General features: G+C 29.4%; 2 protein-coding genes across 17 annotated transcripts in view; both read right to left on the reverse strand.

Moving 5' to 3' along the window:
• The window catches only part of Su(var)3-3 (lysine-specific histone demethylase Su(var)3-3), a 174,635-nt gene that overhangs the window by 24,004 nt on the left and 136,844 nt on the right, over positions 1-13,787 (reverse strand). The gene's annotated exons all lie outside the window — the stretch shown is intronic.
• Positions 1,497-7,022, reverse strand: LOC141533220 (uncharacterized). Of its 16 annotated transcripts, XM_074251968.1 has the most exons (7): positions 6,672-7,022; positions 5,881-6,292; positions 5,025-5,230; positions 4,665-4,758; positions 4,203-4,410; positions 3,790-3,957; positions 2,998-3,289 (listed from the first exon to the last, which is right to left on the reverse strand). In XM_074251968.1, the coding sequence occupies exons 5-7, from the start codon at positions 4,353-4,355 to the stop codon at positions 3,278-3,280; spliced, it is 333 nt and encodes a 110-aa protein (XP_074108069.1). In that variant the 5' UTR covers positions 4,356-4,410; positions 4,665-4,758; positions 5,025-5,230; positions 5,881-6,292; positions 6,672-7,022; the 3' UTR covers positions 2,998-3,277. The 16 variants fall into 16 exon arrangements, 6 of the variants coding, with proteins under 6 accessions (XP_074108069.1, XP_074108068.1, XP_074108066.1 ...); XR_012480200.1 differs by lacking the exons at positions 3,790-3,957; positions 4,665-4,758; positions 5,025-5,230 and adding exons at positions 1,497-2,247; positions 2,496-2,648 and having other exon boundaries at positions 2,825-3,289; positions 6,672-7,014; XR_012480197.1 differs by lacking the exon at positions 4,665-4,758 and having other exon boundaries at positions 6,672-7,020.

Genomic DNA, 13,787 nt, shown 5'->3' on the forward strand with positions numbered 1-13,787 from the left:
TAATAATAATAATAATAATAATAATAATAATAATAATAAAGTATTCAAATAGTTTAGGTAATTTTATTCTTAATTAATAAGCGTATATATGTTGAAAGTAGAATATTACTGAAGAGTTTAATAAGTTAAGCTAGTTTAGAAATTTTACGATGTTTCTTGGCCATCATCTTTCGTTCGTTAAGAGTTCGGTTGATAAGATTAGCTAAAAATTACCTCTCATAATTACAAAATTATTCAATATTTTAGCCGTAAGCTCCTTTTTGTGTTCATCACATCCTAGGATGGGGAGGCATTTAGCTTTTGCTATTTTCTCTAGCACTTGGTGCATAGTATTTATTTTAACAGTTTTAGTACCAACTACGGTTAAAACTATTTGTTCCAATTTTTAATTAGTCTGAATAAATTTTCACTGGGAAAAATTAATCCACCATTGCTCATTAATTATATGACCCGATCACGTTCAGAGGAATTCGCAGAGCGTAATGTTTCAATACATTCACAGCAAGAAGTCATTCGCTGAAATTTTCTCGCAACATATCCAGCAATATAAGCAACTATACCATCACTGGTGGAAACAACATCATAATCATGATGGTAATGCTGGTCATCACGAAAACTATTACTTCCTTCCCAATCATTTTCACTTTGTAAAAAGTTTTCATTTGAATCAATATTAATTTTATTTTGATTATGATGATTAATGTTGTTTTCAGTAGAAGAATCGTCAACCTCAGTTAAATTTTCGAACGGATAATGATTATCGTGATACAAATCATCATCGTCCTCTATATCATCCTCACTATCTTCGTCTAATAAACTTTCGAATGGTTTTCTAATAAATGACGGTATAGTATCATCATTATCGTCATCACTATCTTCGTCTAACAAGCTTTCAAAGGGTTTTTAGCCACAGAGGTATTTGGATGAGAAAATGTATTATTATTATCATCACTAGACGAATAATTATTACTAGAAATACCATTTTCAACAATAGCGTCAATTTCATTCAGCCAATTTTTTTAATGCATTAGCTGTAGCCAGAGAATCTTTGGACTGCATTAAAGATTGTAGTAATTCACCAGCTGTGACATTGGACCCTTTCGGCGGCGTGACTAATGAATATGAACACAATAATCGAAAAACTTGCCCGAAAAGGATTGTATCCGGATGATCGTTGCAACGACAAACACTCCGCATTATACCGAAGAACTTCTATAAATTAAATAAGATTCAAATATTAAAAAAAAAAAAAGAATATTTACTATAACAATTTTTAATTATTCATTTGATAAAAATCCAACGATTAATACATACTTCTAATTGATCTTGATTAAGCCGCGATGTCATCAAGTACTCAAAATTACATTCTTTTTGCAAAAATTCACTTAGCTCTAAAGTAGCCTGTAACGTAATTTTTAATCCAGTAAGAGTACTAGGAGTAATTGCGAAAAAAATTTATCATCAACTTCATTTTCATTTTTGATTTTTGTTTTTGCCTTTCTTCTTCTTTTTATAAAGTTCTCTTTCTTCATTAGCTTTGGCTTCCCAAATCTTCAGATAATCAATAAAATCACTTATTACCTAGCAAAAATAAATAGCATTACTTATTTATCCTCTATCTTATGGTAGTAGAAATTACTCTAGAAAAATGCATGTTTCAGAAAATAGGATACATAGTCCAAGAGAATATCAGCTATGATAAAGATTAGGAACTTCCGCAACTAATAAACTCAAATTCATTGAATTTGACTATCATTTGAAGTTTCGTTTAATAAGTTTCATATTGAAAATGTAAGTAAACTTGCGAGACTGGATTATGTGCAAACATTAGTAGGAATAATGTCATGATAAGATTGGAGTGTCTTAAATTATTTTTATAGTTATATACTTACATATATATACTTTATAAATATTTTCCAATATTGGTTATAATATGTGATCATGTACACATGGTATAATGATGGTTTTATGTTGACAATGGTTCTCCGTTTAGAACTATAATTTTCGCTTTATTATTGCGAAAAAATTGTATGAAGCTATCAAAAGACCTAATGTATATATTAAAAATTACCTTTTTCGGGGACAATTATCATTTAAACGTAAAGCATTCAAAGGAGTACGTGAACTCATGGCTTCAATTAAATCATTTACTCTTTTAATAAAAACCACTGTTGGATCGCAATCACTGAGCTCAGGAGTAGCGTTCTTATAAGTCGCCATTGCAACTTGTATATTTTTCGAAAAAAGCTAAAAACAAAAAGTTTTAATTTTTCTCATTAAAATTAGATAAGCAGTTGTTATGATTGAAAATTTATAAAAATTAATTTTTTATCAAAATAAGAATAAATACATCTTATTATTTATTTTAACTGAATCAGCTATTTATAATATGAATTGTTAGAAATTAAAGATAAATATTAGGCCAGTTACCTCGATGTTAATGATAATCTTAAATTCATTTTAACTTACTCTCGCAGCTTTATAATTATAATTACCTGATAAGCCAACGGGACATTCATCTTTTGATATCCTTCTGGATTTAAATGCTGGGGAGTTAGTTGATAAGCTATTTTTAGATTGGCTTTCAGATAAATTTCATGCAATAATAAAGCTTCCTAATGACTTTTTCTTACAAAACCATCTGGAGTCTAAAAAATAAATAACATTTTCATAAATAATTAAATACAATCATTGAAAAATTTGATAGTTGTAAAATTAAATAGGTCACTTATGAATATATTCATTCCAATGCTAACTAAATTGAAAATTCAATCGTGAATAACAGTACACTGGTGTTAAAAATCATATTATAAGAGAAGCTTACCCAAAAAAACAATCGTTTCATAATTTTGTTCCTGAAACATTTTATTAAGTGTGGAAAATCCGAAATAAACCAAAGTCTGCGGTCAAAATTGCATGGATGATCACAGCTACATTGTCCATCTTTGACACCGAAAAGTGTCCATGCTCCTCTGTTCCATTGAGCTGCATCAGAAGTAACGACATCAACATAAAACCCAGCATTCTCCAGTAATACGATGCATTCAATGAGTAATTTGTGAAGAATGGCACTCGTGACAGAATTTCTGCTCAGGAAGCTACCAACTACTTGCACCCAGTTACCCTGAAAAGGTTGGTACATGAAGACTAAGGCATGATCAGCCCGACTGTTGATTAAATTTTCCGGAGTATGTGCCCCCAAGTCTACAAGCAAAACCATCAAGCTGCATAGTTCTCCGATTTAGCTTCACGGCTTCACTTAAAGCTACTTCATCTATTAAAAGGGTACCTAGGAGAAAAAATAAAAAATTGTTAGAATGAAATAAATGTGAATCAGATGTAGTCTAACAATAATAGCCAGCTACTGTTAAAAGTTAATGAAGCTTTTAAAGAGTTATTTAAAAATATCAAATACGAATTACTTTTTCAGCTAAAAACTTATGCGCTCGGATTTGTTAATATAATCATACTCGATAGCTAAGTAGAGTTGTTAGATATAGTTAAAATGGTTGCGTTTTTAAGATTTGCATTTTTAAGATTTGCAGTTAGTAGTAAAGTGTGACAGGAATGGTGCATGGATACCCCGTTTTTCATGTGGTTCCATACGTGAACTTTTAATACGAAGAGTGTCGAATATGGCTTTAGGGAAACCAAAAGCGCTATCCAACTTCTGGATATATTTGTTAAGGGTGTCTTTGCAGGGAAGAGGGAGGATTTGACGTTCTCTGAGTCGTTCATATACCGCAGCATTTTTATACCAAGTAGCAAACATTCATAAACCCACTCAACCGTATATCTTCGTTGTTTGGCATTTTTAGCTTTTACTGCATTAAAACAAGCACGAATTGCTAGTTGTTGCACGGGAGGCAAAATAGAAATTTCCGCTCTTAGAGCTTCATCTTTAATTGCCATACAATTAAGTCGTTGCGTTTCTATAATTTTGATGAGTGATTCATTCTGTAAAGGGTTAAATAGTTAAATAGGCATTTACAGGTGATTTAATTTAAGTTCTCAGATTGTAGTTGATTAAATTTGTATTCACAAACTAAACCGTATTGACGAAATGATAATGTAATGTAACGAGCATTGTATCAAACTTTTAAGTTTATTGAAAAAAAAATAAAAGAATATTGATCTTAAACACTCACAACCTGTAAATAATCAAGTATACATGAAGAAACGATAAATAAGTAAATACCTACTTTACGTTTGAGGCGCTGAATTTGTTTAGTTTTCAGGCTCTCCTGGTACTTCAAGTCAGTGTACGAACTTTTAATGTCGGGTTTGACTTTGTACGATCGATTTTGCAATTTCCGTCTCAATTGCCGACAAGCAAAGCATCGAAAAAGATTCATTTGTTTCTTATATTGTTCGTCAGGCAATGACACACCAGAACACGCCGATGAACATCTATTATTAATGAGAAATGATACTAGTAAAGTTCATTTAACAAGTAATAAAAAACCTTAGAATTATCATTTTTAGGCAATTGTAGAGTATACTAATGTGCTCCGTACTTAAGATACACAATAATTATTAAGTTTGGTAATCGATTTTTTAAACATGGAAAATCGATAGCAAATTTTTTAAATTTATTAATAACAAAAAATTAATGTCCGTAGCCAAAAAATGGAAAAGTAATCCAGTCCCTTCACATAACTCACAGTTTTCCAATTCCTTCAAAAACTCCCAAAAATCAGATATTTGGGAAAAATTGGTATTGAATTCTACCGACTCTTGCGTTTTCAAGTTAAGTAACTAATCAAAAGTATAATGTTAACATTACCACAAAAAAAAAAACTGACGTTCGAACATTAGATTCTTATGAATTTTCAAAATTCTTGAAAGCTATTCTATCAAAATCTTCAAAAATACGCGAAAAAATCGAGAAAATAACTTTGAGAACTGATATATTTCTGTGTAATGTTCGCTTCGAAGAAATTTGAACATTCGTTAGCAACCAACGTTCGGAACTTTATGTTTATACTGTGAAAAAATAAATTACAAGATCTAAAAATTCTTACTGATATATTGAAGTCTTCACTTATTTTTATACGAAATTTTAAATTCATGGATACTTTATCTAAATGACATAAAACTATATTTTTGGATTAACTAAATCTGTTGTCCAACTCCAATTTTGTGGCAAAGCATTGAATTTCAACACGTTGATAATTGTTAATAAAGAACATTTCTCAAGACGTAATTCAGGAGTAGATAACTCACGTGGCTTGAAATGATTAAATAAACAAAAATTAATGATTATTTTTTTGTAATAATAGTTCTAAATTTATAGGAGACGATATAAGAGACATGTCTAAAGACTTAACTTTTTTAACATATTCATAATTCAGATTGTTTGACTTATTGAAATATCTTATAACATGATTCTTTAATTATTTCATTTACTTTTGTTTTAAAGAATTGAATAGAGAAAAGAACGTGAATATGAAAAAAAAATAATTAATAATTTCTTTTCGAAAGACTATTTGTTTTATAACAATATTTTTCAAATTTAACTCTCATACACTGCTATAATAAATTCGAGTAAACTTGATAATTTTTATAGTGAATGTTTCTTATTATTTATAATAGTATATTACACACCTACGGAAGAAAAGTAAGAAATGTCTCAGATCACATGTAATTGTCGGCCGAGGCGAAGCCGAGGTTGACAAATATGTGATCTGAGGCTTTTTTATTTACTTCCCGTAGAGTGTATACTATTTTTTTGCTCCACGAAGGCAGGGAGCTTCACTTTCTCAATATCTCAAGTACTTAAATAAATATTCTAACAAACAAGAGTAATTAGGCCTCCTAATTGTTTGTGCTTTTATCTTAAGTTGCAGAGTAATAATTCGAAATTTTAATTTTTCTTACCTGCATTTCGTTCTCACAATTATCATTTTCTTCAAAATTTTCAAATACGTCAATGCGTTTTGGTGACTCACAATTAATTATGTTTATGAGATCATTACTAATTATTGGTTCTTGGTTTTGTGGTGAGTTAGTTTTATGGTCATTTGTAATTAATAAATGGCATTGCATATACTGAGCTTCGTTATTTTCATTGTTGCAAGCTTTGTTTACACGGTTCGGATTCAACGTCGGAATAGCATCAGGCTTTAGCGAGTATCTTTTTCGAGGTAATTCTTCATAAATTCCAGTAGTCAATAATATTTTATCAGTTTTTAATATCTTGATCATTAAAATGTAATTCACAGACATAATCTTTTTTTGGGGTGAGATCTTGCTTTAATCCACAGTACCACAATTTTAACAAGTCTGGACACTTGAATAAACAAACAAAAAATTGACATGAAGTTATATTTGGAAATAATTTTGATAAGTTACTTTGAGTAAAACGTTAGCTCCAAAAAAATGGTAACGATGCAATTTTTTTAAAACTAATTCTAAGAAGAAAAAAATTACGTTATACCTTTTTACAATTTCTTTTTAATTTGATCAAAAATGATACTAAAATCTACTGATATAAAAATTTTTGGGACTCTTGTAACATAAATTATTTAAAAAAAATATTTTGAAAAAAGAGCACTTATAATTTCCTTTAATTTCTATAGGTAAAATTTTTTTTATAATCATTTAATTAATATAAATTTAATTAGTATAAAAATTATTTCTTACAAAAATACTAAGTTAGGTTATATTACCTGTGGCACAATAAATAAAGACGTGTTTCGACTATTTAATTTTAATTTTTTATTACGATCTTTTATCCGGCCACTCAAACACCCATCAACTATACATTTATTTACCATTTTAAACTATTATCACTTTGATTATTAATTAAAAAACTAATTAACTAACTGAATGTCAATTTGGTGTTATTAATAAACAATAACAAACGGACGCCATGATCCGGACATTAGCGAACGTAGTGACGCCCTAGCGGCTTCTTTTTGAAAATGATCTATCCTCAGTTTTCCGGACGCACTAACTGTACATTTACCTATGTCGATCGTCCTCCTTATATCTAGCCTCCGTGCCTAGAGGCTTGCGTTGTTACTGAAGTCAGCAAGACCGCGGTTGGGAGTGAGCGACAGAGATAAAGCCCAGATGAGAAGACTATGGAGGCTGAGGGGTGTATTAGCCGTTGTAACAGACCGCGGTACCACATATATGTATATATAAGTGTACTTGCGGACTAAGACCATTCACTTTGTCGAGTCGGAGTATTATACAGAAGATAGAGGATGCTCATATCTACGCGACGTAAATCTTTATACTCTCATATAACGAGGTGTCGTAAAACATGATCCCATTATGAGAATTATTTTTATTTTTTTTTTTTTTTGTATTTTAATATAATATTCTTGAATCCACTCCAGACTGAGTTATATTACAAATAAGTACGGGATACATCATTTAAATTATTTTTTTATTATTTCATTATTTTTTAGGGCTGATAAAAATTTTTTTTTGCTCCTTATTGAATATAATGAAGGTCCGGGGGGGTTGATCGCCTATTTGGGTTTTATCGCAATTTTAGGGACAATTTGATGGAATTTAGTATTTTTTCCAAAAGCAGGAAATTTCTCGAGGGAATACTAAGTGTGGCTTTAAGTAGAGTCCAAATATGGACCGAGTCCGCATTACTTGATCCCTGTAGTGAGGATTCGACCGAACGAGTACTAACTATCTGGCATTATCCTCTTCCGATGTAATACCTACTCTCGGGCTTCTCTATCTCTTTTATACACAACACGGGAAATAAATAAATTTTACCCCGATCCTTTGCAGTCGCTGCTTCTAGTTGTTACACCTATTAATTTCTGTCTTATTCTTTTAACCCTTTTGTACGGTGCGTAAGTTCCTTTCCCTTTCTCCTTCCCCTTCCTTGAGGTTTGTTTTGCTAACTTTTAATGCCTATATAAGTAGGATATAAATTTAACTTTCAATGTTGATATGGTCTTATTTATGCCACCTGTTTTTTTTTTTTTTTTTTTTTTATCTTTAATAATATTTTTCTCTTAGAAAAATTTAAAAGTTATGGTCATTTTTAAAGTAACTAAACAATAGGCACTATTTAAGGCTCCGTACTACCTAAAATATTGAAGATAGCCCCATAGTATAAAAACATTATTTGTAGGAAATTTTCTAAGCAATAATTTTAGATTCTTATAATTTTTTCCAAAAATCAATATTTCAGGAGTTATGACCATAATAGTGACTAGATAAAGATTTGGTATTAAATAAAAAAAAATTTTTCTTTTTAAATAATGCTAAAAATAATTTAAAAAACTTGAAGAATTATTAATAACCAAACAAATATACATTGCAATTATTCAAGATTAAAATAATCCACATAATTATTTATACCCTTACAACCAATAAATACTAGCGGATATGTAAACTAATTCATCCGTGGATTTATCGGAATTGGAAATAATATTCCGTTAGTCGTATTATACCGTGTATTAATAAAATAAAACTCCAGCGCACAGAATCGGAGAGTCTAAATAGATAAAACATTCTTATTATCTCTGTAGAGTAGAGCATTAGTAGTTGTAGCAGAAACTCACAGTTAGTAGGCTTGTAAATAAATAAATTATTGCGTAATAGATAATATTGTAAACACCTGTACGTGATTCATAGGTAATAGCTATTACGTACGTATGTACAGTATATTATATATGGAGATCAACATTATTGTTTACCATGACTATGACTATGACTAAAGTATGATTATGATTGTCGAGCGTATTATACACGTACCAACTACCACCATTACTACCGTGGGTGAATTCACTCGTGCAGATTAATGTTATGGATGGTTATGTGTAGCACCTGAAAAACGTCCACGCGTTCCCATGCGCCTCTGCTGTGTTTATTATTCTTATATTCTACAAGCATGTTTATTTTTCCCATATCATATTTGTACTTGCACTCATACCATTATCAGACACTGTAGTGCTGCTTTTTTTGTTTTTATTTTTATTTTTTCAACTGCCTTATTTTTCGCTCCAGGTACTGCTCAACTTTATAACTTTATAACTTTACATTATACCCTTGTTTTTCTTTCCTTTCCTTTTACTTTTAATATGTTTGTTTAATTCCATTTTCAAATCATACATTATAATTGTTATAAAGTCTCTTAAAAATATATAAAAATTGTGAGAGAAAGAAATATTTCTTAACAGTTTGTTGAACTAACAAAAATAATTTTTTTCATTTTATTTTTTAGTAGAAAAAAATTAATATTTAATTTTTTTTAATAAAAAAAAATTTTTTTTTTTTTTGAATAATTAATATTAAAAAAAATCATTTAAGTTTATTAAAAATAAGCAATTAATGACAATATTAATAATATTAATGCCCAAAATTTAATTATATCTCATAAATGTTTTCTTTACAAGCGAGAGAATTTTTAATTCCGTCGCCACCTATCGGCAAAATTCCAAAACAAATTAAAAAAATTTCTTTAGAGTTATTTAATATAATACAAAGCTGAAAAAAAAAAAGCGGTTATTGATTTATCGTATTATAAAAAACACATTCCTTGGGAGCAAAGCTCGGTACTGACTCCTTAACCTTAAGGCTCCTCTGGCAAAGCAACATCTCGATGATCTGTACTGCACAAGACTTTTTATCTCTTATTCTCGTAGCCTAAGGCCACGTAAATTCTCCGGAAAGGGCCACGAAATTTAACGTATAACGGTCGTCATACTACACTACGGTTTTATACCTCTGGTATTATTATTATTTTTGATTTATTTAGCGTTTTACGGTCCCGTATCTCAATCCCAGTTCGTTAGTCCACAATAAACCGGCAAAAACTCGATAGTCGAAACTCTAACGGACCTCCGAGCCCAACTAATATTTTATTCCAGTAAATAGCGCTAATATAATAATATAAGTGACAAACTAATCAATTGAGATAACTGCTGGAGATTAAGTGGCCGTAATAGTTATGTAATTTGATGTCTCTGTCTTAAATTTTCATTAGTCATCAAATTTTACCAACACTGGGTATTTTTTTTTTTTTTTTTTTTTTTATGTTTACTCCACTTCTATTCTGTTGAGGTCTTTTTATCCTCAAGAGAAGTTCCAGTCGTACCAAAAATAGATATCGACGACTGAGAGCTTGTTAAACGGACTCGCCGAGTCCACGGAGGTATAAACATTTCACGGAGATGTTTTATATGTAATATATAGTGCAAGAAATATATATATGATAATCATTTCTGGTGGAATTAATGTTTATGTATTGAGAACTCTATTAGAATAAAATATTCATTGTTTTTTTTGTAAGTAAGTTATTATAAGAACTTTTTTTTTTTTTTTAAATTATGGGTGGAGAAAAATTTTTTAGAAATGGGGGCGTAGGAAAGAAGTTGATAAAATTTTTTAATTTTAATGAAAAAATTACCAAATATACATCAAAGTATGTAGTTTCTTAAAATCCAGACGAAGAATTAAAAAAATAAATAGTTTAATTAAAAAAAAATAATCAAAAATTGATTTTTTTAATCTTTAGTATTTTTCTATAAAATTTTAAAGAATTGAAGGCGTAAGAAAGACGCTGAAAAAATTATTGAATTTAAATAAAAAAAATGACCAATTACTCTTTAAAGTATGCAGATACCAAGAATGCAAACAAAGAATAAAAAAAGTGAATAATTTCGGGAGAAAAAAAATAACAACAATAAATCTGAGCATTATGGAAATAGGGAATTATTTTTGGCACTACAGAGGTTTGGAGAAGGCGGGAGAATAAAGGCTCAACAGCGACCTTTTCGCCGGTTGGAACATAAATCAAATGATCATCAATATGCAAGGCACCGTGCCAGTCGTGTACCGTGTACTGGATATTGTATGTACATGTAAAAGAAATGGACGTTGTCGACATACCGAGACCGCGACCCTGACATTGACCGTGCGCTGGATGACCACTGGAGAACCAAGATGGAGAGCATCGAAGATATCTACACATATATATAGTGTCCAGTAGAGCGTACTGCGCCTTCACTTATGTTATATTGCTCCCGTGAAGTGCAAGGGCATGTATCGGTGTGGGCATAGTAGACATCGGGGCCTTAAGTGCCGAGGAATAAAATGAGAGTGGTTGTTAACGAGAAAATCCAACGAGACTTACTTTAAATAAAAATAACGCGTGTCATTTATGGAGTAGACAAACTGGGTCTTTACCATAATATTTAATGCCTCTAAAGATGTTTTTTTAATGTGCGGCAAGAGATGACAGTAATTGTGGGACATTTCTTAGTTCCTGATCTATTTACAATAATTTTAAAAAAATTAAATATTAAAAACAAAAATTTTTATACCAAAAAACAAATTTCTAAAATAATCATTGACATTATAACAAGCGTGAAAACACCCGTAAAAATCGATTTAAATAATTAAAATACCTCGAGACATATCCGACATATCAACAGCTTGAAATCTTATATCTCTTGATAATAATATTAATATTAATATTAATAATAATACAATCTAACGCGATAAAGATAAAAATCAGTAGCTTCAAAAGACTTAAAAAAAAAAAAAAAAACAATTAAAATCCTTCGAGACATCACAAGTCGAATTATTCGGGTTTAATCGGATTAAATTATTACACCAGGCATAATATTATTCTCAAAGTAAAGACTTAACTGCATGAGTAGGTGCTGTATCTCAATCTCAGTCTCAAGTCGCCAGTCTCAGATCTCAAGTCTCAAGTTGGCGAAAATTATCATTCTTATTCTTATCCCCCCCCCCTTTTTTTTTTCTCTCGCCGTTAATATAAACTCTCACTGTATTTAAATGAAGGTGTCTTTTGTCTTTTGACTTTTCTCCACTTGCAATAAGTACTTTTATACATTACTTTTGCTCTAAAAAATTTATAAAAAAAAAATCCAATGGTATTATCACCCAGAAAGGACTGCGCTTGGTTGTCATCGGCTTTGGGATCTAAACTTTTCCCAGGTTAAGACGTCATACGGAAAATTTTAATAAAAATGAAAAATCATTATTTAGTTACTCTTAAAACTGCTATAACTCCTAAAATATTAATTTTATCGAAAAATTATAAGAGACCAAAATTGTAGCTTATGAAATTTCCTACAAAAAACATTTGTATACCATGGGGCTATTTTTAATATTTTAGAAGATATAGCACTTAGCGCTCATTATTTAGTTCATATAAAATATAGCTAAGAATTCCTAAAATATTTATTATTATAAATTTAATAAAAAATAAAAAAATATAGAAGCTTGTTTACAAATTAGCATAAATAATTACCGGGAGTGGTAAAAAGAGCAAGTTGTTAATAACAATTATTATTAATTAACCCGACATAACGACAATTAAAAAAATGATAACTGTCGAGCGATTAAAAATAAATAAAAGTTGGGTGGTTGGTCTGTTGGTTTAAAAGTTTAAAGGATAGTCGATGATGAACGTGGACGTGGAAAATAGTTGGCGTTCATTCCGGGCGTTCCCGGTTCCCGGCGTAGTGGTCTGGGATGCCACCGTGACTGCACCAGTCAGCTCTTTACTTCTTTACTTATCGTGTACCCTCTTCTCTTTTCTTTCTTCTTTAGTTCTTTATATATATATATATATATATATATATATATATATATATATATATATATATATATATATATATATATATATAATGATACTACTGAAGAATAAGAAGAAGAAAAAGAGGAAGAAGAAAACGATTAAAAAACATTATCTACTGGAAGTAAAGACACGTCCGGGGTATATATTCTTCTACTTATATATATTTTCAGCACGGGCAAACTAATTGCTTGAAGAGTAAATAAGCTGCCTGTAGGTAATAACGAGACGAGGTCGGTAATAAGCCCACTTTCGTTGATTATAATTTTTATTTTTTTACTCCGTAACTTTTAACTATTTTTAAACCGTTTTTTTTTTTTTTTTTTTTTTTTTGTCAAAGAGTAAAGACCAGTAGATGAGAGATGCCGGCCTTGAGATAACTTTTGAATTTTCTCATGTATATAAATATTTATATCTCGCTTTATTATCAACTTTTAATTCATACTTTATACTGATTATAGTCGAAATAACATTTTTCATTTTAATTGAAAAAATATTTTATATTTAATATCCTCTTATCGTTATAATTACTTTTATAAATAATAAATTGATACATTTATTATACTCGATTTTTAATATTTATTAGAAGAAATTTTTTATTTTATAAATTTAGAGTTTCTATTCACTGATAGAAGGATTTGTTTATATTTATTAAGCTTTATTAACTGTTAATAAATTATTTTTTAAGATTATAGGATTTAATAGATTGTTTTATTGAATGTTAAAAAATATTTATTAAAATTAATAAAAATTTATTAAAGAAATAAATAAATCAAATAAATTAAATTATTAATAATTAATAAATCCTTCTATCAATCTTTAAGCTTGGAGACTTTAAAATTGCTGCGAATTTTGAATTTATAGATAAAAAGTTGAAAATATGGGAAAAATAGCTCAATAATTAACCGAAAAAATAAATAATACTTAAAAAATTTCTCAAGTTTAAATTCAAAAGCATTGCAATAAATTTCAAGACAAAACTATTGATTAAAAATAATTATTTAAAGGTTGAAAAAAATAAAAATAAAATATTAAATATGATTAGAGTTTAAATGGTTCGTTACGGCTGATACTTGAGAATTGATAGGAATCTGAGCAAAGCAAAAAGAATAAATTTTTCAACGACAGAACTAATATAAGAGAGGATACATATGATATAGCAATATACAATATAAGAGTGAATGATACAATAAAATAA

Source organism: Cotesia typhae, unplaced genomic scaffold (assembly GCF_013202065.1).
Source record: "Cotesia typhae breed Kobodo isofemale line unplaced genomic scaffold, CoteBio_Ctyphae contig_83, whole genome shotgun sequence".
Classification (NCBI taxonomy): Eukaryota; Metazoa; Arthropoda; class Insecta; order Hymenoptera; family Braconidae; genus Cotesia; species Cotesia typhae.